This window comes from Nerophis lumbriciformis, linkage group LG01 (assembly GCF_033978685.3).
Source record: "Nerophis lumbriciformis linkage group LG01, RoL_Nlum_v2.1, whole genome shotgun sequence".
Classification (NCBI taxonomy): domain Eukaryota; kingdom Metazoa; phylum Chordata; class Actinopteri; order Syngnathiformes; family Syngnathidae; genus Nerophis; species Nerophis lumbriciformis.
Window position 1 is genome coordinate 42,328,719 of NC_084548.2, and position 25,628 is coordinate 42,354,346.

Here is a 25,628-nt window from a genome sequence, read left to right on the forward strand (position 1 = left end):
CAGGAACACTTCAGAAAACCACTGTCACTAAATACAGTTCGTCGCTACATCTGTAAGTGCAAGTTAAAGTTATACTATGCAAAGCGAAAGCCATTTATCAACAACATCCAGAAACGCCGCCGGCTTCTCTGGGCCCGAGATCATCTAAGATGGACTCATGCAAAGTGGAAAAGTGTTCTGTGGTCTGACGAGTCCACATTTCAATTTGTTTTTGGAAATATTCGACATCGTGTCATCCGGACCAAAGGGGAAGCGAACCATCCAGACTGTTATCGACACAAAGTTCAAAAGCCAGCATCTGTGATGGTATGGGGGTTCATTAGTGCCCAAGGCATGGGAAACTTACACATCTGTGAAGGCACCATTAATGCTGAAAGGTACATACAGGTTTTGGAACAACATATGCTGCCATCTAAGCGCCGTCTTTTTCATGGACGCCCCTGCTTATTTCAGCAAGACAATGCCAAGCCACATTCAGCACGTGTTACAACAGCGTGGCTTCGTAAAAAAAAGAGTGCGGGTACTTTCCTGGCTCGCCTGCAGTCCAGACCTGTCTCCCATCGAAAATGTGTGGCGCATTATGAAGCGTAAAATACGACAGCGGAGACCCCGGACTGTTGAACGACTGAAGCTCTACATAAAACAAGAATGGGAAAGAATTCCACTTTCAAAGCTTCAACAATTAGTTTCCTCAGTTCCCAATCGTTTATTGAGTGATGTTAAAAGAAAAGGTGATGTAACACAGTGGTGAACATGCCCTTTCCCAACTACTTTGGCACATGTTGCAGCCGTGAAATTCTAAGTTTATTATGATTTGCAAAAAAAAAAAAAGTTTATGAGTTTGAACATCAAATATATTGTCTTTGTAGTGCATTCAATTGAATATGGGTTGAAAAGGATTTGCAAATCATTGTATTCCGTTTATATTTACATCTAACACAATTTCCCAACTCATATGGAAACGGGGTTTGTACTTTGTGGACGCCATCTTTGCTCCACAGTAAGTCTTTGGTGTCGTCCAGCATTCTGTTTTTGTTTACTTTGCAGCCAGTTCAGTTTTTGTTTTGTTTTGCACAGCCATCCCTAAGCTTCAATGCCTTTTCTTAGCGGCACTTGCCTTTTGTTATTTTTGGTTTAAGCATTAGATACTTTTTTACCTGCACGCTGCCTCCCGCTGTCGCCTGCATGCTGTGATCATGACACGACGTGTTCCCAACATCTACACAGCAATTAGCTACCTGCTGCCACCTACTGATATGGACGAGTATAACATGGTTACTCTGCCGATCTCTAGACAGCACAGACACTCAACAACGGCACATTATTTGCAAAATATAATTACTGGTTTGCAAAAAATGTTTTTAACCCAATTAGGTGAAATGACATTATCTCCCACGGCACACCAGACTGTATTTCACGGTACACTAGTGTGCCGCGGCACAATGGTTGAAAAAAACTGTGCTAGACTAACTTCAATTAAAGGCAAAATGTACAATAAGCTAATAAACACAAGATATGCTCCAAAAAAGATGTTTTTTTTAAGGAGTAGGACAGGGCTTAATCGTGTTTAATTCCCTGAGGGGACCCTCACAACGCCACACTTCATTAGGGGCCAGACTGGACCTGCATGTTTATTATTAAATGTTGTGCGCTTCCTCGCATTTCTGAGTGCCTTAACTTGCATGAAATCTCACCAAAGTTTGCAAGTTGGCAAATGTCTGTTTTTAGGGTCTTAAACACAAAAATCACTCAGTAGCGCCCCCTGTATTTTTTTCTTGACAAATGATCCCCTGCTCCTACACCGTAAGATGTGGGCAGAGCATGGCCACAAACTCTTATGGTCAGTCTGATGAATGGTTGGAGTTTATTTCAGACATGCATGCAATTACAACATGATACATCACAATTTCCACTTTCTCTTTTCAACATGTTCGAAAAAGAGTAGAAAGAAGCAGAGCTTATTTAATCCTACCCCTTTTCCACTACATAGCAATGCTAACACTTTTGTTCACTTCCTGTTTTCATTTTATTCACAATATACTCCATAAATGATTACATTAGAACAAATAAATGAATACATAATAAATAAACAATAGACAAAGAGCAGACTTCTATGGAATTACAAAAACCGAGACTCAGATTTCCCTCGCCAGGATACGGGTCACCGGGGCCCCCCTCTGGAGCCAGGCCCGGAGTTGGGGCACGATGGCGAGCGCCTGATGGCTGGCCCTGTCCCCATGGGGACCGGCCGGGCACAGCCCGAAGAGGCAACGTGGGTCCCCCCTCCAATGGGCTCACCACTCATGGGAGGGGCCATAGAGGTCGGGTGCTTTGTGAGCTGTGCGGCAGCCGAAGGCAGGGCACTTGGCGGTTCAATCCTCGGCTACATAAGCTAGTTCTTGGGACGTGGAACGTCACCTTGCTGGGGGGGGAAGGAGCCTGAGCTAGTGCGCGAGGTGGAGAAGTTCCGGCTAGATATAGTCGGACTCACTTCGGCGCACAGCAAAGGCTCTGGAACCAGTTCTCCACATCGAGAGGAGCCAGGTAAGGTGGTTCGGGCATCTGGTCAGGATGCCACCCGAACGCCTCCCTAGGGAGGTGTTTAGGGCACGTCCGACCGGTAGGAGGCCACGGGGAACACCCAGGACACGTTGGGAAGGCTATCTCTCGCCTGGGAACGCCTTGGGATCCCCCGGGAAGAGCTGGATGAAGTGGCTGGGGAGAGGAAAGTCAGGGCTTCCCTGCTTAGGCTGCTGTCTCCGCGACCCGACCTCGGATAAGCGGAAGAAGATGGATGGATGGATGGATGGATGGCATAATAAATAGTGAAGTAGGTTTTATTTCATATAGTGAGATGAATAACATTGTTATCATGGATCATATTAGTACATTGTTTGATTTCTTTGTTTAATACGTTCCATAATTGAATTCCACATACTGATATAATAAAGGTCTTAAGTACGTGCATACAAATGTTTTAAGTTACATTTTCCTCTGAGGTTATATTTCTCTTCCTTTGTTGAGAAGAATTGTTGTACATTCTTGGGTAGCAGGTTCAAGTTTGCTTTGTGCATAATTTTAGTCATCTCAGGGCGTTCAATTGTTAGCATCTGGACTGCTTGGTTTGTCTTGGAAGATGTTTCGCCGCTCATCCTAGTAGGTTTGATTAGTTTGTGCTCATAAACTTAGATTGGTCAGATCTAGTCATTTTAGCAGTTTGCAAATTCACTATATCGATGAATTTCGATATTTTCGATTCAATACATGAAGAGTTTGAATGTTCTATATATCCAACATTATGTATTATTATAACTGATCGTTTTTCTAACACGGTTAGTGAATGAAGTGTACTTTTGTACGTATTTCACCACATTTCTGCTCAATAACTCAGATATGGTGACACTAGCAAGTAGTAGAGAATATGGAGGTACACATTTATGGTACAATAAAATATTGTGCTTTATTCATTATTGATGTATTTCTTGCCACTTTATGTTGTATATTTTTATATAAGATTTCCAGTTCATTTTATCATCAATCATTACACCTAAAAATGTGATTTCATTTACTCTTTCAATGTCTACTCCATCTATTTCTATTTGTGTTTGACTTTCTCTTCTGCTGTTACCAAATAGCATTATTTTAGTTTTACTGATTTTCAAAGACAGTCTGTTTTTGTCAACCATCTTTTTCATTTGTTCATTTCTTCTGTTATTATTTGTATTAGCTTCAGTTGTGTCATCAGCAAAAAATATTAATTTTAAGAAACTATCCGGTAACAAACGTGTCCGCATCATTAAACTTACTGCATAATGACCTTAATATAATGATTATTGTGACCACTAGGTGTCGCCAAAAACATGTTAGCACTGAACTACAAAAGTATAAATTTGTCATAAAGTTAGTGTTTTTTAGATACTGCTGTTCTCAGAAAAACGTCCATAACTGACATCCGATGGTGTTTTCTTAAGCAAACATCTTTTGATTGGCTGCTTTGTAACTAAAAAAAACATATTTTTACCCTTTTTTACTCTGGATACATGATGGGCAAGTAGCTAATGGACACAAGAGTGTGAAGTGTGAAGTGTGAAGTGAAGTGAATTACATTTATATAGCGCTTTTTCTCAAGTGACTCAAAGCGCTTTACATAGTGAAACCCAATATCTAAGTTACATTTAAACTAGTGTGGGTGGCACTGGGAGCAGGTGGGTAAAGTGTCTTGCCCAAGGACGCAACGGCAGTGACAATGATGGCAGAAGCGGGGATTGAACCTGCAACCCTCAAGTTGCTGGGACGGCCGCTCTACCAACCGAGCTATACTGCTCCAAGAGAAGGGTTGAATATTCCCAAGTAGGCTGCAGGTGCAGTGACAGGTAAGTGAGAGGCTGCAGGTGCAGTGACAGGTAAGTGAGAGGCTGCAGGTGCAGTGACAGGTAAGTGAGAGGCTGCAGGTGCAGTGACAGGTAAGTGAGAGGGTTGGCCAAAGAAGAAGAAAAGACATGATGCTTGCTTCTTGGTGTTGGTGGCTCTCAAAGCGGGACAGATGGGACACTGAGGAGGAGGAGGGACGAGGAAGAAGAGGGTGAGAGAGCGTTTGGGTGTGTGGGTCAAGCAGGGGCCACCTGGCTGGAGGCGATGGATGAAGTCTGGGTTTTAGACACGGCACTGGCGGTGACGTCGTCGTCTCCAAAGGGGTTCTTGCCACAGCACACTGTGGTAATCATGCAGTTTCTAAACTGGAGGATGACAAAAGAAAAGGAGTCGTGAAAGACATGTTTGGATTGGAACTAACCACATCCAGCAGATGGCACGGTGCTGAAAAACATCTGGAATGAATACATACTGTTTAAATAAATAAAATGTTTGCTTTACATTAGAGATGTCCGATAATATCGGCCTGCCAATATTATCGGCCGATAAATGCGTTAAAATGTAATATCGGAAATTATCGGTATCGTTTTTTTTATTATCGGTATTGGGGGTTTTTTTTTTTGGTTTTTTTTGGTTTTTTTATTAAATCAACAATAAAAACACAAGATACACTTACAATTAGTGCACCAACCCAAAAAACCTCCTTCCCCAATTTACACTCATTCACACAAAAGGGTTGTTTCTTTCTGTTATTAATATTCTGGTTCCTACATTATATATCAATATATATCAATACAGTCTGCAAGGAATACAGTCCGTAAGCACACATGATTGTGCGTGCTGCTGGTCCACTAATAGTACTAACCTTTAACAGTTAATTTTATTAATTTTCATTAATTACTAGTTTCTATGTAACTGTTTTTATATAGTTTTACTTTCTTTTTTATTCAAGAAAATGTTTTTAATTTATTTATCTTATTTTATTATTATTTTTAAAAAGTACCTCATCTTCACCATACCTGGTTGTCCAAATTAGGCATAATAATGTGTTAATTCCACAACTGCATATATCGGTTGATATTGGTATCGGTTGATATCGGTATCGGTAATTAAAGAGTTGGACAATATCGGAATATCGGATATCGGCAAAAAGCCATTATCGGACATCCCTACTTTACATTATACATAGCAAACAGTGTTTCACAAATGTAGCCTACAATTACCAAAGGACAATGATGGGCTACAGTTTATACCACGTTTTATGTTTTTTTTTTTAAATACTACATATTTGATTTAACATGGTTATATTGGGGACAAACGGTAGAAAATGGAAGAATGGATATTATGATTTTTTTTTTTACACATTTAAAACACTTCCTTGTGGTCTACAGAACATGTAATAGTGTTTTTTTGGTCAAAATTTTGCATAGATTATGTTTTACAGACCTTCTTCAAGGCGCTTTCTGACTGTTTTTTACAGGATGCAACGTTTTGTGGGCGGTCTTATTCACGTGCCTCCACTTGGACTGCGTCTTCTCCTCATCAGCCATGTTGTAGTTTTAAGAGCTTCCATATGGAGTCTACTGCTACTTTGTATTCGAAATGGCAACAGCTTAAGATGCATGTGCCCGAATGAGTCAGTCTGCCCCACAACAAGAGGGGAAAAGAAGGATCTTATTGACTACAACGACGAAGTACAATGGCCACCTCGCGCAAAGCTCTTTGGGTAAAACTTAAGAGTATATGGTGATGTCAACGGATGTTACCAATAAGAAAAACGTCATAAATTGGGCAAATTCCAAACAGCTCGTTTTGAGGAAGTAGAAAAGAAGGCAAGATTGTTTTATAAATATTTCCATAATGTCTCCATGGGTTGATTTCAAATTTCCGGGACTCATGCAGATTATAAATACACAAAAACAGACACCATTAGGTAAGAAAAGTTGGTTTTGCATAATAAGTCCCCTTTAAATTAATGCACTACATATCTGAATACATACTGTTTACATTGGACATTGAATAACTCCACTTGACAGTTTTCTTGTTCTCAGTACCGCCAATGTGCTTTGAATTTTTGCTGTTTTTTTGACGAATACTTTACGTTGGATTTCCATTGCAGGTTTGAGGTTAAAGGCTTGAAGTGATATTTGTGTAGCTTGTTTTGTATTTTCATTCAGTGATGAAATATGGTAAGTGAATTGTAATATTTGACACCTTTTTAAAGGCTTAGAATTGTTAAATTGGGTTCAAAATAACCCTTTTAAAAATGAGCTAGCTCATTATTCTGTGACACTATACCAGGGGTGTCAAACTAATTTTAGCTCAGGGGCCCCATGGAAAAAAATATTTTCCCACCCATACTGTTAAAATAATGGCATAATAATTCAAAAATAAAGACAACTTCAAAACTGTTTTCTTTGTCTTACTTTGGCCTAAAATAGAACGAGCACATTCTAAAAATGTACATATTACAAATCATCCTCTTGGCAAAACACTTTAAGTTAGTTGAAAATTCTGAGGAAGAAATTGGTGCAGTTTCAAAACACTATGAAGAACACAATTAACTTAGACCTTGTCTCAGTATATTTACAAATTCATTCAACTTCAAGCACTTCCTGATTAGCATTTTCATGTTGGCAGTTCAACATTAAAAACGAGTTTGGAAAAGCAACCAAGTGTTTCCTCAAACCTCCGCATTGGTGACATCCACAACTGCCACAACACATTCATTTATCATCATTCAAATATTACAACTATAATATGATCAAAACAATTGTCAAAATGACACCATAATAGCTGAATTAAAGGTAACATAAATACAAACTTAACAATGTGAACATGGTAGATGTAAGCATAAAATAAAATAGAATAAACAAATGTGTCAGGACTTGGACTTGGACTTTGGCGTGGTTTGTTTTCCCATGGTGCAAAGGATTTGGACCGGACATGGCGTGAAGGTAAATACATATTTAATTTTAACACTCAAAAAAGGAACAAACAAAAGGTGCTCACAGTGGAGGCACAAAACTTAACGCAGGGAACAAAAACTTGGACTATGCATAACTATGAACATGGCAAAACAAAAGACACTAACTGTGGCATAAATAAACACAACTTACTTGCGGAAGCAAAGAGCAGCACACTCTCGATATACCCCTGACACTCTTGATACCATCGTTCATGCTGCTCTTTGCTTCCGCAAGTAAGTTGTGTTTATTTATGCCACAGTTAGTGTCTTTTGTTTTGCCATGTTCATAGTTATGCATAGTCCAAGTTTTTGTTCCCTGCGTTAGGTTTTGTGCCTCCACTGTGAGCACCTTTTGTTTGTTCCTTTTTTGAGTGTTAAAATTAAATATGTATTTACCTTCACGCCATGTCCGGTCCAAATCCTTTGCACCATGGGAAAACAAACCACGCCAAAGTCCAATTCCTGACAGAGTGTGATGTCGCCAGGCTGATTGCCTGGCAACTACGGGCTTAAATAGTGAATACATGATTAAAGACAGGTGCGTGAGTTGTGAGGACAGGTGAAAACTAATGGGTTGCTATGGTGACAAAACTAACAAGAGTGCACAATGAGTCCAAACGTGGAACAGGTGAAACTAATGGGTAACCATGGAAACAAGACAAAGGAGTGAAAAAGCAGGAACTAAAAAGAGTCCAAAAACCAAGCAGAACATAACTTAAACAAAACATGATCCCAGACATGACAAAATGTAGGAAAGACACATTTTTACAAAGGAGTTCAGAGTGCACATCGTGCAGTCAACGAATTGCGAGCGCTGCACGGAATTCTAACTACAAAGATGATGGTCATGTTGACTTAAGTCTTTGCATCTTACTGTTATGTTATTTAATCTGTTGAGTGGATAATTTACATTAAAAAAAGTTTTTTGTGCGTCGTTACAGCAATAGTCTTCTTCCGCCAGCCACAACAGGAGCAGCTAATTGCTTGCACCTGCGCTGATTGGAGTAGCGGCAGCCAATCCAAAGGACGCTTGAAGTCAGCTGACACGTCATCTTTAAACATTGTGATGTGGGTTACACTGAAATTGCTATTGCAACATCCAGTGGACACATTTAAAATAGGTGTATCTTTCATTTAAAAATTGCTGCTCATTTTTATACTTAGCAAACTCATTTTGCGGGCTGGATTAAACCTGGGCCGTTGACACCCCTGCACTATACGCTGCCTTTTTTGCTAAGCCATTTAATACGTGAAAAGTTACATAGTGGTCACATGATAGCCACTCAAAAACGTTTCATATATGGCATTTAGGGACTTTTTGAGTTAAGCACAAAGCTGTTATTGTCACAATGGCTTCTTATAAAAAATGTTTTCAAAAATACATGTTTAAAACTAAATATTTTTTGTTTGTTATTTGGCAAGTAAAAGAATTAAAAAAAATACAATTAATGTTTCATAATCAAAAATGTTTTAGCTTTTTTGTAAAACAAAGCTTTACTGTATATTAATTATTAGATTTTAGCTTGAAGAATTTAAATTAGGTTGAAAACTGTTACAGAAACATGAACAAAAATATGCTGGGAATTCAGCAGATAAATCTTACATTGGGTGGTGGGCTAATAAATAAGTTAAACATTGTGCATGGATTGATTACGGCAAACCTTAATCAAAATGCCAAATGCCAATTAGCCAAACAAAAGAAGTCATTTTCGGCATTTTACAAAAAAAAAAATTCTAATTGTGGAATAGAAATGCATGGAATTAAAATCAGACCTCTCTTAGATTAGCAAAAAATAATGCTTAGCCTAAAAAGTATTAATGGAAAGCTATAATTTTTGATTGTTATTAGCTAGCTAACATGGTTGTTACACATTTGTTCGCCTTGATGCCAGCAGGAAATTCCAGTTGGGGCTGTTCGGCGCATTCTTTTTGGAGTTGGTTGTCACATACAATAAACCCTTGTTTGTCGCTTTTAATTGGTTCCGGGCCTGACCAAGGTAAATTAATTACTGCAAAGTAGGAATTATTGAATGAATGAATGAATGCATTATTTAATACAAACAAGGCTGATTGGCAACACTAAATTGTCCCTAGTGTGTGAATGTGAGTGTGAATGTTGTCTGTCTATCTGTGTTGGCCCTGCGATGAGGTGGTGACTTGTCCAGGGTGTACCCCGCCTTCTGCCCGAATGCAGCTGGGATAGGCTCCAGCACCCTCTGCGACCTCGAGAGCGACTAGCGGGAGAAAATGGATGGATGGATGAATTAAAAAATAAATAAATATGAATACTACATTACACTTGAAACACTAAATGATAAAAATATTTGTATGTTTGAAAAGGAGTAGGAGGAAACAACCACGCTGTAACTGCTTGTGTCAAAATAAATCACATAAATAGCAAAGAGCAAGTATTGCAAAATGTGAGCACCCTCGTATGAACCCTCTTCTTCCCTGTAGTCTGTAAATACCATCTGTTTGTACCCCTGTTTCAATTTGCTCATGGTTGGACATTGTCTGAGTTCCTCCGCCTGTCTGCTCCACAGTTTCACTCCACATATTGAAATGCAAAAAGTTTTAGAGTGGAGCGTGCATACAGATGTTTCAGATTGAGTTTCCCTCTCAGATCATATCCCCTTTCTCTCTGGAAAAACATGCTTGAATATTTACTGGGGGTATGTTGTTTATTGGCCTGCAGGTAATTTGTTCTGTTTGGAAGTATACCAGATCAGTGATTTACAGTATTTTTGATTATAAATTATACAACAAATATTTCTAAACCTCAAACTTAAAAAACCTCTATAATTCTTTAAAACATTTTGAGAGCCATCCAAACCTGAAACAAAACCACATAACCACCTTTATACTCCTGTAATCCAATAGAGTAATGCTGTTGGAGGCTGAGCCAATCAGTGACCACGATACTGAACGGCACTCTGATTGGTCTGATCTCAATACTACCGTAGGATTGATATTTTTTGTTCATGTAGCCATTTTGTGTTCTTAAAAATGCTTAATTTTGCCCACAAATACATAGAATATGCTTTAAAAATATTTAAAAAAAAATCCGCGATACAGCGAAGCTGCAAACTTTGAAGTGTGATTCGGCAAAGGATTACTGTATACTCATATATTCATCATACATATCGCATACACAGCACAGTAAACATCTAAACATTTGTTTACTGCTCATATTGTGTTAAGATGTGTGAAGGTATGTATTTATCAAATAGTAAATGGTAAATGGGTTATACTTGTATAGCGCTTTTCTACTTTCAAGGCACTCAAAGCGCTTTGACACTATTTCCACATTCACCCATTCACACCCTGATGGCGGGAGCTGCCATGCAAGGCCCTAACTACGACCCATCAGGAGCAAGGGTGAAGTTAAAGTTAAAGTTGAAGTACCACTGATTGTCACACACACACTAGGTGGGGTGAAATGTGTCCTCTGCATTTGACCCATCCCCTTGTTCCACCCCCTGGGAGGTGAGGGGAGCAGTGGGCAGCAGCGGTGCCGCGCCCGGGAATCATTTTTGGTGATTTAACCCCCAATTCCAACCCTTGATTCTGAGTGCCAAGCAGGGAGGTAATGGGTCCCATTTTTAATAGTCTTTGGTATGACTCAGCCGGGGTTTGAACTCACAATCTACCGATTTCAGGGCGGACACTCTAACCACTAGGACACAACGGACGTGACTAGATTGGTAGAAGCAGGGGATCGAACCAGGAACCCTCAGGTTGCGCCACGCCGTCCCCTCAACATGTCAGTGCAATTAAACTTTTTAGTTTAGTTCTGCCTTCTTTAAAATATATTTCCTATTAAAATAACATTGTGACAACCAAGCTCGTTATGGGGTTGCTTGTCACAATGTGTCAGCATGTCTTTGACAGTTTAATACTTCTTTGTTACAATCATTTGTAAAAATGAGAGGATGCACACTTCAAGCCAACACTTAATGTGGGATGATTATTGAAAGATGTTTTTGATGATGAGCAATTCCCAGGACAGGAAAAAGTGTGACAACCACTACTGCATATTAGTTTAATTTAGTTATTGTCTGTTTTTTTGTTTGATCCACTGCTAGCGAAACTGCAAGTAAAACATATCGAGTAAGAGAGAGAAAGAGATTACGGTAGTGTAGTGGTCTTTTCACTCTTGTGTAGAGAAAAACAAGGTCATCTTTGCTCCACATACCTGCTTATTGAGCAGGATGTAGATTACCGGGTTGTAGAGGGCAGAACTCTTGGCAAAGAATGCCGGCGCGGTCATGAACACTGGTCCAAAGGCGACTCCTTGGTTGGCGAAGATGTACCAAGCCACGCTGGCGTACGGCACCCAGCACACCAGGAAGGACATCACCATGACGATGACCATGCGAGTCACCTCTCTCTCGGCTCTCTGGGTGCTTTCAGACTCCTGCTGCTGGGCCGCAGCCTGCCCACACAAACACACAAACGTGAGATCCACATGTAAAACAAAGCCACACAATGTAGAGCTGTACTTGTTATACGTTCTGCTTACATTTTACAACACAAGTAATCGCAGGTGACTACATCAATTATGAATTTCTAGGTTATTATTCATGAAGGCATCAGGATGACACAGTGAGGCAGCTGGACTACTTGGCTCTAAGCTGCCTTCCTGGCAATCCTTTGCCCTCCTGAAGTGCCCTTGAGCCGTTAGACCCTGTCCTCTCCGTGGCGCTCCCTGCCTCCCTTAAGGAGGTGTGGGCCGATAAGAAGAAAATCGCCTGCATGGATGGAGAAGATGTCCCATTCTGAATGTTGCGTATGGCAGGGGGGGGAACCATACCACTCGCACGGTGCAGAGCAGGCGACCGTAGCAGAAGAAGATGACGACAAGAGGGATGCTGAAATGCAGGACAAACATGTAGATGACAAATGAGGTGTTGTTGAACTCAGGGTTGGGTGTGTAGTAGTCAATGCCGCAGGAACACTGCATTCCCTCTGGGATGTACCTGCAATCACACACACAACAGTCTCAACAATCTCTTTTAAAGAAGCTGCTCTCTTTCATCTTTTATCTACTGCACCTCACTGTGAATTAATTCATTTGAACTGCTTTGCAAAAATATATTATATCAGTGTTTAACCCTTTAACGGCCAGTGTCATTACATAACTCCGCAGTACTTATTGAAAAACAAATACAATCATTTACATAAATTGCACTTCAAGGAGTATTCATTTATTACTATTATTATAATTAGGCATGAGATGCAACATTGTTTTTCATTGAATTTCATGCATTATTTTCTACAATGTCAAAAAACCTCACACTTAAGATCTTAATGACAAAAAATAGCATCTTCTCAAAAACTGCTGTAAAAATGTATACGTTTGTCAACTTAACACAAGTTAATCTTTGAAACAACTTTAGCCAGCAATATAGATTTCAAATAACTACATTTTGTGTTTAACACTTCAAAGACCAGTATGCTTACATAACTCAACTGTTTTTCAACGAATGGAAAACAATCCATTAAATAGATTTCAATGAGAATGTTATCATTATTATTTGTTATTATAATACATCCATTTTTTTATACGAGTGGTTCTTAAACGTACCACTTCAAACAAACTTGCCTCTCCAAGTACCCCCATAATGACCAATAAAATACAGACTCATAGTCAGTGTTGGGACTAACGCGTTACAAAGTAACGCGTTACTGTAACGCCGTTAGTTTCGGCGGTAACTAGTAATCTAACACGTTATTTTTTATATTCAGTAACTCAGTTACCGTTACTACATGATGCGTTACTGCGTTATTTTACGTTATTTTTTATGTAGTATCGGCTAGAAAAAGAAGATCTGAGTGTGTTTTATTGGAGCGCTGGGGTGGAAAAGAAATGGCGTGCTTTGCGTGGGAGGGGGCAGGGGGAGGGGGGGACTCCCAGACCGTAGTTGAGAGGCGCAGGGGAGACGTTCCTCCAGGGCGTATGTACTTCGGGGATAACAACCTTCACTTTACCCGGAAGTGGGTCTTTACAGTTGAGGGTGAATAACAAGGCCGGCGGTTTGTTGCAACTTTGTGACTTTATTGGACACAGCCATCCACCAAGCTAGAGCACCTGCAGGCTTCACGCACTCACTGTCGCCGTTCCCTCACCTCTCTCGCCCACTCACTCACCGATGTCACTCACCTCACATGCTGTCATATCTTAAAGGGCCACACACACACACACACACATACGCTACTCTCATAACAACTAACAAGACATCATGGCGAAGCCAGAAGTCGAGTTTCTTAACATGGAGACATTCTCAATACTTTTCTTTTGTCGAGCACAAAGAAAATAACATTTTAGTTGAATGTAACTTGTGTCTTTGATCAAAAAAAAGTTAAAGTTAAAGGGTCATTATGTTGCAGCTATTTAAAATAGTTTTGTCAATTTGTTCTGGCCTGAAATAAATTGGCCCTTTGAAACATATCTTTGTCTTTGTGTGTTGTATGTAGACCACATTGCTTTCTGAGTTCAGTGATGCAAATGCATGTCAAGTTGATCAACAGATTGTATTATTCTCCAGTGCAATAACAGTACTGAAATGAAGGCTAAAAGGGCATTAATGGGAGCCTTAAAAAAAAAAAAAAGGGAAAAAAAAAGAAGTAACTAGTTACTTTTCACAGTAACGCATTACTTTTTGGTGTAAGTAACTGAGTTAGTAACTGAGTAACTTTTGAAATAAAGTAACTAGTAACTGTAACTAGTTACTGGTTTTCAGTAACAAACCCAACACTGCTCATAGTAGGCTTAAGTATTCATTAAAATCAACGCAGAGGTTTTATTCAACATGTATGTTTAATATTGTTGGCCACTGAAACATTACACACAGTTTGAATGTAGGAAAATAAAACACTGTACTTCAATCAAGGGATTCTTTGGCATACTACTAGTGTACACGTACCACAGTTAGAGAATCCCTGTTCTATACCACTAATTGGAATCATGGGTAAGCTGGAGCCTATCCTAGTTGACTTCGGGCGAGAGGCGGATACAGGGTTCATAAAGACGCCTATGGACAATTTTTTTTTTAATTGTCCTGTCCAGCCACATGGGCAAATAATATTGTTGATCATTCATTGTAGATATTGTACAAATTTACTTTACAAAAGAGAAGTGTGGCATACTTCTCTTGTTGCATTATTAGTGTTTAACTTCATCAAAGGTTTGGATATACTTAGTGTTGGATGCAACTGGACCGAAAAAGAAAGTACGAAGAAAAAATAATTGTGGGGACAAGACAATTTAGAGTCTCCAATTATTTATTAATATTAATATTGATATTATCGTTGTTATTATTATTATTATAATTAATAGGCACATAGATGGGTGAATGATTTGGCGCAACATTGATTTTAATGCACCGATCCTAATGACAAAGAATGGATGTGATAATTTTATGCCGGTATGTTAGTATTTTTTTAACTTTAAACAGGTAAATCTTTTAAAATAGTTTCAGCCTATAATATACATATCATTGTACATACATATACATATATATCATATAATGTATACATAGGAGTTTGCACATTCTCCCCGTGACTGCGTGGGTTCCCTCCAGGTACTCCGGCTTCCTCCCACCTCCAAAGACATGCACCTGGGGATAGGTTGATTGGCAACACTAAATTGGCCCTAGTGTGTGAATGTGAGTGTGAATGTTGTCTGTCTATCTGTGTTGGCCCTGTGATGAGGTGGCGACTTGTCCAAGGTGTACCCCGCCTACCACCCGAGTGCAGCTAGGATAGGCTCCAGCACCCCCCGCGACCCTGAAATGGACAAGCGGTAGAAAATGGATGGATGGATGGATATTTACACATATACATACACACACACACACACACACACACACACACACACACACATATATATATATATAAAAATGTATGTATACATATATAAATATATATATATACATATAATTTATTTATACATTGTAGCGCGTAAAGAAGAGAGTCGAAGGAGAAGTGTCAAAAGAGGGAGCTAACTGCTTAAATGACATTCAGCAACTTACAATAACAATAACGATGGAGCAGTACTTTACATCCATGCCTTTCTCTAGTCTGTGCACAACAACGGAAAAGCATTCCCTTAAAACCCGTCTGACCGGAACTCTCTAACCATAACTCAAGTTTCGTGGGTGAATTAAGTAAACCCACTACACAAGCCCCGCCAGAATTCCGACACAGTCTAAAATCCTCGCGCCGGGGAGGGATGAGGGCCGGACCACGGTGAGTAGAGACAGCAGGGGCTGCGGAGATGGGGGGTGGGTTGGGGCCCCCAGGGCAAGGGGGGAATGGCGCTGGCAGAGGGCACCCCGATTGGATTAGGGGATGGGGGGAGGTCGCTGTATGGGACCTGGGCCAATTCCAATGGCCTTGACATACTGTATCTACGTGGGCCGGCTTGATACTGTCAATGGAAACTGTCTCAGGTCTGCCATCCAACGTCCACGACCATTCTCTTATCACCCACATGCCGATGAACGCCCGAGCCATATCAGCTGCCAACGATGATGTGAGGGGAACGGCTTCCAGCCAGCAGGTCATCCTGTCCACCATCGTGTTGTAGGACCTTAGTGTCCTGGGCATGACGTTAAAGTGCATCCAGGAGTGGAGGCTCCTCTATGGGGTCTTGGGGCACTAGGAGGTTAACCCCTTTAGTGAAGTGATGTGAATTACATTTATATAGCGCTTTTTCTCAAGTGACTCAAAGCGCTTTACATTGTGAAACCCAATATCTAAGTTACATTTAAACCAGTGTGGGTGGCACTGGGAGCAGGTGGGTAAAGTGTCTTGCCCAAGGACACAACGGCAGTGACTAGGATGGCAGAAGCGGGGATCGAACCTGCAACCCTCAAGTTGCTGGCACGGCCGCTCTACCAACCGAGCTATACCACTGTTACCCCAGGTGGCCCTTGGCAAAGGCCTAGTACCTGACTGCCCCCTAGCCAGGTATATGGTGAAGACCTCAACGGCGATGGCGTAAGAAGGCTGCATCAGAAAAGGGTCCCCAGTCGTGTTGGACTCCATGCCACTGGACCCTGACCCGATTCTGTCAAGGATCGTGTGGTGACTGTCTGTGTACCAGTCTACCCACGTAAAACAAAGTCACGCACAGGCATCCTCCACAAAGGGATAAACCCCTACCAGGATGATCGTCATACTCGTTCGAGTGACCGCCGATGATGAGGACCTTAAACAGTCTGTCGTAGGGGGGGGCGCAAGTGTTCACGGTGGGCGTTGTGACGAATGAAAACAAAATCCGCCGAGCGCAGACTGGGGGGCACCTGAGAAGCAGGGTTCCATGCTGTGATGTAGGGACGGGTGCGGAAGCAACGGCGGCCTCCTACAGGGAAGACTGCTGCCAGGCCGCGGACCAGGTTGCATTGGCCACCGAAATCCCCCAGCGGTGGAATCGCTCACACAAACCCTTATCCTGGGGATGGTAAGCGGTGGTGCGGTGCAGCTTGACACCCAGCACCCCAGTGACTTTGTTCCAGATCTCTAAAGTAAACTGCGCAGGAGAGGTCGTAAAGGGTTTCGAAGCATGCGACACACATGCCGACAAACGCCCGAGCCATATCAGCGGCCAACGATGACGCGAGGGGAACGACTTCCGGCCAGCGGGTCATCCTGTCCACCATCGTGTGGAGGTAGGTGAAACCGTGTGAAGGGGGAAGTGGGCCCACCAGGTGTATGTTAACACTGTCAAACCTCCTCTCTGAGACAGCAAACAGCTCCAACGGTGGTTTGGTGTGGCGGTGTACTTTTGCGCGCTGACAGGGCACACATGAGTCGACCCAGGCCCGTAAGTCCTTCTTCATCCACCTCCAGACAAACTTCTGAGCCACTAGCCTTGCAGAGACCTTTCTGCCGGTGTGGGAGAGACCGTGGACTGCCTCAAAAACAGCCCGCTGCCAGCCAACTGGGACGAGGGGCCTCGGCTGGCCAGTTGAGAGATCGCACCACAGCCTGACCCCTGAATCGCCGACCACGACCTCGTCCAGGCGCAGTCCAGTGTCTGAACCCTTAAGTATTAGAATCCTGTGGTATGAGGCCTAGTCCGCACCATACGTGAACTGTCAAGACCCAGCTGCACCGTGCCGATGATCAATCCAGAGAGGCAGTCTACGACCACGTTGAACTTGCCCGCAATGTGATGAACGATAGCTGGTGTTGCTGGCGAGCGGACCACGGCTCAGTCACTGGACATTGAAAACATGAGAGGTTTGTGGTCCACAAAAATCGTAAACTCACAACCTTCCAGAATGAAGTGGAAGTGGCGGATTGCCAACCAGGCGCCGAGCAGCGCTCTGTCAAAGGTGCTGTATTTACACTCCCTGGGAATCAGCTGACGGCTAAAAAAGGCAAGAGGGTGCCAGCTGCCGTCGACCCACTTCTCCAGCACAGCGCTGACAGCATAGTCAGATACATCTGTCGTGAGAGCGACTGGGGCTTCTGGGGCCAGGTAGACCAACATGGCATCCCGGCACAACGTGACCTCCGTGTCTTCAAACGCCCTATTCCTCTCGGCTGTCCAGTCGACATCCTGGTTGGGGGACTTACCCCTTAGGACCTCGTACAGCGGGCGCATGATGTGGGCTGCCTGACGGATAAACCTATGGTAAAATGTAACCAACCTGATAAATTCTCGGCGCTTCCAGGCCAAGCAAGGGCAGGGACAACCAGAACGGCTTCCACCTTCAAAGGCAGGGGTGCTGCCCCATCCTTGCTGATGAGGTGCCCGAGGAACTGGATGGACGTCACTCTAAAGACACACTTCGCTGGGTTTATGATCAGTTCATGCTGGTCGAGCCTCGTGAAGAGGTCCTGGGGCTTTGTCAGGAGGAGCTGACGACCAGTACATCGCCCAAGTAGACAAAAACAAACGGCATGTCTCTAAGTGCAGAGTCTCAAAGCGGCGAGTCCATCAGCCGCTGGAAGGATTGGGCCACGTTCTTCAGTCTGAAAGGCATCCTGAGGAATTCAAACGACCCGAAAGGCGTCTCCACAGCAGTCCACAGATGTCTGCAGGATGCACAGGGACTTGGTGGTAAACCCGTACCAGGTCCACTTTGGAAAACCGGAGCATCCCCGCCAGATACGCGAAGACCTCCTGAATGTGGGCGACTGTGTAGCGATCGGGCATGGTGGCATCATTGAGGCCCCGGTTGTCGCCGCACGGACACCATCCACCATCCGGCTTCGGGACCATGTGAAGCGGCGAAGCCCATGGGCTGTCTGAGTGGTGGATGATGTTCCAGCCGCCAGTCTCTCCGGGTTGAGCCGTTGTGCTCTCGCATGGATGGGACGGCCTTTGGTCTTGATGTGGTACTCCACCCCATGTTTAGTCGTGATGGCCGAAAAGATGGGCCGTTTCAGAGAGCGGGGAAACCACTGAGAAGCTGTTAGTATTCGTCGCATTCAGAGACCAAGCTGGAAAGGCCGTTATATGACCCCTTGTCACGAACACATGTGAACGAGGAGAAGGCGGCTGTTCATGACGTCCACCAGAAGTCCGTGGGCGCACAAAAAATCAGCACTAAGGAGGGGAAAGGAAATGTCTGTTGTGACAAAGTCCCACGTAAACCGTTGATCCGCGAAACATAAGTCCACGGTCTTTGTGCCATATGTCCGGATGGGGGTGTCGTTGGCGAACTTTAAAGGTGGCCCATGCTCCCCGCCGGCAGCGTCATCAACTGTAGCTGGTAGGACGCTGCTCTGGGCGCCAATGTCACAGAGGAATCTGCATCCGGTGTGGGTGACTTCGACAAATAGCAGCCAGTCCTCTGTGCCTGCGTTCACGGCCACTACTTGGCATTTAAGGTGGCGGTGTAGCTACGAGAGGAGCGGCAGCTCTTAGCCTTGGCACCAAAACGTGCATGAAAGTAGCACAATCCAGGGCTGGCACGGCTGTCGGTGGCGGTGTTCCCCCTGCCCGGGCGCACACTGGCGCCTAAGGGCCCGCGACTGCGCGTCAGGGACAATATGTCAGGGGTGAAGCGCTGGGTGGCCAGGATGAAGCTGTCCGCTTCCTCTGCCAAAGCACGTGGCTCAGTAATAACTGTATTAGAGAGAACTGTCTGGACGTGTGGTTGCATGTGTAGCAAAAACAACTCTATGAAGAGGAAATTCGGCTCCTCTGTACCCAGCAGGTTCAAAATCATCTCCATGTGTTCAGAGGGCTTGCTTTCTCCCATGTCCTGAATTGCTGGGAGACGTCAAGATCGTTCTGACCGAGACAGTTCAACAATTTTGTGGAGATAAGCTTTAAGCACCGCATATTTGTCCTGGGCCGGATGGGATGTAATAAAGCTTACTTCTCTGGCCACCATGTAGCTCCCTAGTGCCATAGCGCGTGGCATCGTCCGTAGTAACACGCAGGGCGAACTGGGCCTCAGCCTGTGCGAACCACGTCGTCGCAGACGACTCACAAAACTCTGGCAATTTGAGAATGATGGAATTTGTCATGTCGCTTCGTTCAATGTTCGGCACGGTCCCGGGAACTTCAGCAGGACGGACGTCGGGGTCACCAATGTAGCATGTAAAAAAGGGAGTCGAAGGAGGAGTGTCAAAAGAGGGAGCTAGTTTTATGACATTCAGCAACTTACAATAACAACGGAGCAGTATTCTACATCCGTGCCTTTCTCTAGTCTGTGCACAACAACGGAAATGTGTTACATTCAAATCCGCCTGACCGGAACGCTCTAATCATAACTCAAGTTCCGTGGGTGAATTATGTAAACCCACTACACAATATACTTATACACATACAGTCGTGGTCAAAAGTTTACATACACTTGTAAAGAACATAATGTCATGGCTGTCTTGAGTTTCCAATGAATTCTACAACTCTTATTTGTTTGTGATAGAGTGACTGGAGCACATACTTGTTGGTCACAAAAAACATTAATGAAGTTTGGTTCTTTTATGAATTTATTATGGGTCTACTGAAAATGTGACCAAATCTGCTGGGTCAAAAGTATACATACAGCAATGTTGATACTTGGTCACATGTCCTTTGGCAAGTTTCACTGCAATAAGGCACTTTTGATAGCCATCCACAAGCTTCTGGCAAGCTTCTGGTTGAATTTTTGACCACTCCTCTTGACAAAATTGATGCAGTTCAGCAAAATGTGTTGGTTTTCTGACATGGACTTGTTTCTTCAGCATTGTCCACATGTTCTCAATGGGGTTTAAGTCAGGACTTTGGAAAGGCCATTCTAAAACCTTAATTCTAGCCTGATTTAGCCTTTCTTTTGGAGGTAATCCTCCTTTTTCCATTGTCCCATTTACTCTCTGTAAAGCACCAGTTCTATTGGCAGCAAAACAGGCCCAGAGCATATAATACTACCACCACCATGCTTGACGGTAGGAATGGTGTTCTTGGGATTAAAGGCCTCACCGTTTCTCCTCCAAACATATTGCTGGGTATTGTGGCCAAACAGCTCAATTTTTGTTTCATCTGACCACAGAATTTTCCTCCAGAAGGTCTTATTTTTGTCCATGTGATTACCAGCAAACTTTAGACGAGCCTTAAGGTGTCGCTTCTGCAACAATGGCTTCCTTCTTGCATAGTAGCCTCTCAGTCCATGGCGATGCAAAACACGCTTGACTGTGGACACTGACATCTGTGTTCCAGCAGCTTCCAATTCATTGCAGACCTGCTTTTTGGTGGTTCTCGGTTGACTCTTGATCATCCTGACCAATTTTCTCTCAGCAGCAGGTGATAGCTTGCGTTTTCTTCCTGATCGTGGCAGTGACAAAACTGTGCCATGCACTTTATACTTATGAACACTTGTTTGCACAGTTGCTCTTGGGACCTTAAGCTGCTTTGAAATGGCTCCAAGTGACTTTCCTGACTTGTTCAAGTCAATAATTAGTTTTTTCAGATCTGTGCTGATTTCCTTTGACTTTCCCATTGTCGCCTTTTTAACCGAGTCTAATGACTGCATCACATGAGCCCTATTTAAATGGGCTCAGCGAAGTCAACAGGTGTCGTCAATCATAATCACTCACATGAAGTTAACAGGCCATGCCATGAAGCTAATTTGATTTGATTGGAACTTTTCTACATCACCAAAATTGATAATGTATGTTGCTGTATGTATACTTTTGACCCAGCAGATTTGGTCACATTTTCAGTAGACCCATAATAAATTCATAAAAGAACCAAACTTCATGAATGTTTTTTGTGACAAACAAGTATGTGCTCCAATCACTCTATCACAAAAAAATAAGATTTATAGAAAATATTGGAAACTCAAGACAGCCATGACATTATGTTCTTTACAAGTGTATGTAAACTTTTGACCACGACTGTATAAACTTGAGCTGTCAATGTTAACGCGTTAATGCATGTGATTAATATAAAAAAATATCGTGTTACCATAAATTAATGATGATTTATCAAAGTGTATATTTTGACCGGCGCCTGAAGGCAGCGCGCAATCCACAGGCAGTGATCACGCCGCACATCAGTGATAGTTACAGCGATGTGCTTTGCACCCACTTTCGCTTCAAAATTAACCATGATGAAACTTTAGATAAAACTGGGGTAATTAGTTAGTTTGGCCCCTTCGGTAAAAGAGAGGTATGTGGCAAGTTAAAACTATTAGTGGCGTGTCATTGATGCCATTTAAATAAGCTATGAGTGTCTGTGATGCTTTTATTTAACAATAAACTACACAACATAGCATAAAGACAATATACTCAATGAGAGGAGATCTCCTTCATAAATAAAACACACTTGAAACGTTGCCAGACATATTAGTGAAACAAATATCTCACCTCTCTTTTTGTCACAGTAGTTTTCATAATGATGAAAGTTGGTAGACCTGCTCTGACATTCTGACTACTAAATTGCATTTGTATCCAAATATTAAGGGATTTATTTTAAGAAAATTTTATTAATGCAAGCAATTAATATAATATACATATTTATATATATATATATATATATATATATATATATATATACATATATATATATATATATATATATAGTCGCGATCAAAAGGTTTACATACACTTGTCAAGAACATAATGTCATGGCTGTCTTGAGTTTCCAATAATTTCTACAACTCCTATTTTTTTGTGATAGAGTGATTGGAGCACATACTTGTTTGTCACAAAAACCATTCATGAAATTTGGTTCTTTTATGAATGTATAATGGGTCTACTGAAAATGTGACCAAATCTGCTTTTGACATGTGTTTGGGGTCATTGTCCTGTTGGAACACCTAACTGCGCCCAAGACCCAACCTTCGGGCTGATGATTTTAGGTTGTCTTGAAGAATTTGGAGGTAATCCTCCTTTTTCATTGTCCCATTTACTCTCTGCTAAGCACCAGTTCCATTGGCAGAAGAACAGGCCCAGAGCATACCGTAATACTACCACCACCACGCTTGATGGGAGGTGTGGTGTTCCTGGGATTAAAGGCCTCACTTTTTCTCCTCCAAACATATTGCTGGGTATTTTGGCCAAACAGCTCAATTTTTGTTTCATCTGACATCACATGGACAAAGATAAGACCTTCTGGAGGAAAGTTCTGTGGTCAGATGAAACAAAAATTTAGCTGTTTGGCCACAACACCTGTGATGAGGTGGCGACTTGTCCATGGTGTACCCGCCTTCTGTCCGATTGTAGCTGAGATAGGCTCCAGCAGCCCCCGCAACTCCGAAAGGGATAAGCGGTAGAAAATGGATGGATGGATGGATGGCCACAATACCCAGCAATATGTTTGGTGGAGAAAAGGTGAGGCCTTTAATGCCAGAACACCACCCCTACCGTCAAGCATGGTGGTGGTAGTATTATGTTCTTGGCCTGTTTTGGTGCCAATGGAACTACTGCTTTACAGAGAGTATGCCGGGCACCCACGTGAGATTGCTGGCAAATTCTTTCTCACCACCAAGCAAAAACCGCGCATGCTCAGGCCCCTTCTACGCTAAGGTTATCCAGGGTAAATCCCACCTAACCTTATCCTTGTCCACACACACACAATAGTCGTTTAAAAACCCCTTCCCCACTCCGTCAGTTGGCGCAACGCGACCGAGTACGCATGTGCGGAAAATTTGCACGTCATAGTCACCTCCAGTGTTGCTTTGTGTGTAAGCAATCCTGTTCTGTCTCCCTGTAATGTTTGTCTGATCTTGAATGGGATTGTGCTGAAAATCTTAATTTCCCCTCGAGGATTATTAAAGTATTTCTGATTCTGAAGTTCTTAAATTTAAATTATCTGAACAATATCCAGTGTTGTGGTATTTCAATTAACTGGAATCCAGGTGCTGTGGGGCCCTATTGTACTGAATCACACCTGAGCCATCATAAATTAATCAAATCTTTCTTGGACACGTGAAAGTAAACAATGTGATAAAGAACATTTTGCATCAGTCAATCTAGGAATCTAGATATCTGGTCAGGACACTCCTCACTCTTTTGCCTTCACCTTCATTGTCCATTCGGTTTTGGTGACTTTATATACCCTGGACCTAGACGTTGAGTCCGCAACATACATGGCGGACAATAACTGATAGTCTGCTTTGCCAGTCCAAAAGCATTCGCCGTTTTCCATAGTTAGTCTTCCCTCGACGGCCAGGTAATACAAAGCACACGCTACCTTTTTTTAATCACATCCACAGGAGCCCGCATTCTCGTTGTCTCTCCTTCGACAAATGGACAAAGTTTTTCAGTAAATAGAATCACAGCTGACCTCGACATTCGAAAGTTCTCTTGCCGTCTGAGAAGTGTTGTATCCCAAATAGTTGCAATTGCTTTCTCTTAAGGTATTCATTTCCACAAGAGTCTGTACAGACGGAAGGAGAAACACGGGCATGTCTGGATGACTCGCCTCCATATTTCTAGTGGTTAGCTCCGCGTTACAAAACCGCTTCATTATGAAGCTGGCTGTGGCATGTTCTTTCTGACGTCACTTCCTGTGTGGGGCGCGTCTTTCTGGCGTCACTTCCTCTCCGAACTCAGTTTGTAAACGATCAATGAGTACATAGCTGGAGATTCAAGAAATACATGGCGCACTTACCCGAGTAAAAAATTGTCCGAGGAAGGGGACCTTAAACGCTGATTTAGTGTGACTGAAACAGGGCTTAGGCTAAATAATTATTCGTTTAAGGGGTTATCCGGCTTAATGTAGACATAGCCTCAGAAAAGCAGCGTCTGATTTACCGCCCGTCCGAGCACCCACTGGCAGAAATGTAGATCGGCGCCAATATATATATATATATATATATATATATATATATAAATAAATAAAAACAAAAACAAACAAAAAAAAAAATATATATATATATATATATATATAATATTTGGGGTATTTTAACATTTTCAATGTCATTTTTTTAATTGAAAAACAAACAGAAAACACAAACACTCGAAATTGCATTAATGTACATAAAAGTGGGATCCAGAAAAGGACATGTTGGTTTTTGTGTAACTTTGCAATTTTCTACTCTAAAAATATGGTTATATCTTCAAATTAGTATTATCTGGCAAATTATGAATTAAACATAATTAATGAAATAAAAAATTTGAAAGTACACAAGGATCTCTGAATGGTTAAATAAGTCCAAATACTATAGTAAAGAATGTAACAGTTAAATACCGTGACCATCCAAACAGTGGTGGAGCAGCACAGGTTAGAGCCATGATCCACGTAAATCCCAGTCCAGCAATGGCATGTTTCTCCTCAAAGCGGAAGTTGGCCATGGGCTTACATACCACAACGTAGCGTTCGATAGCCAAGACCACCAAAGACCACAGAGCAATCTCTCCTATACAAACAGTAAATAGTTTAGACTCGTCACATGAAAATAATGTGACAAATTCTTGCCTCTTACCTCCCAAAGTGGCAAAGAAACCCTCAATGCTGCAGCCAGTGACACCCAAGCTGAAATATCCATGCAGTGACGTGAAGAGTGTGACAGTGAAGCCCCCGACCACCATGAAGAGGTCAGCTACAGCCAGGTTGAGCAGGACATAGTTCAGAGGTGTCCTCAGTTTTTTGTGTTGAACAGTGACGTAGAGTGTAAGGAAATTGATGGGGAAGGCTGTGATGATGAGGAAGAACATGTAGGCGGCCACCAGCGAGAACTTCCAAGGCTCGGCCAGGTAGTACTGAGGGTACTCGAAAGGGTTCCGAACCACCCCGGTCTTGTTAGACATGGGTATGTAAAAGTTGGGTCCTTCTGTGCCGTTCATGGTTGCTCTGAGAATTTAGGAGAGTATTGGAATATGTGTGTCTCTTTTTTCCGTC

At 42.5% G+C, this 25,628-nt stretch overlaps 1 protein-coding gene across 1 annotated transcript; it reads right to left on the reverse strand.

The window, feature by feature from the left end:
• Nucleotides 1-1,907: 1,907 nt before the first annotated feature.
• LOC133620675 (rhodopsin-like) lies at nucleotides 1,908-25,628 on the reverse strand. Its single transcript, XM_061982278.1, has 5 exons — nucleotides 25,213-25,628; nucleotides 24,978-25,146; nucleotides 12,153-12,318; nucleotides 11,535-11,774; nucleotides 1,908-4,736 (listed from the first exon to the last, which is right to left on the reverse strand). The coding sequence occupies exons 1-5, from the start codon at nucleotides 25,571-25,573 to the stop codon at nucleotides 4,608-4,610; spliced, it is 1,065 nt and encodes a 354-aa protein (XP_061838262.1). The 5' UTR covers nucleotides 25,574-25,628; the 3' UTR covers nucleotides 1,908-4,607.

Bases quoted from the DNA above. Each gene is read 5' to 3' on its own strand.
- LOC133620675 (XM_061982278.1), bottom strand. From the start codon at position 25,573: ATGAACGGCACAGAAGGACCCAACTTTTACATACCCATGTCTAACAAG. The intron at 12,319-24,977 runs GTATTTAACTGT...GTGTGATTGCAG, and splicing joins CCACTGTTTGGATGGTCACG to GTACATCCCAGAGGGAATGC. The intron at 4,737-11,534 runs GTATGTGGAGCA...GTCATCCTCCAG, and splicing joins ACATCCTGCTCAATAAGCAG to TTTAGAAACTGCATGATTAC.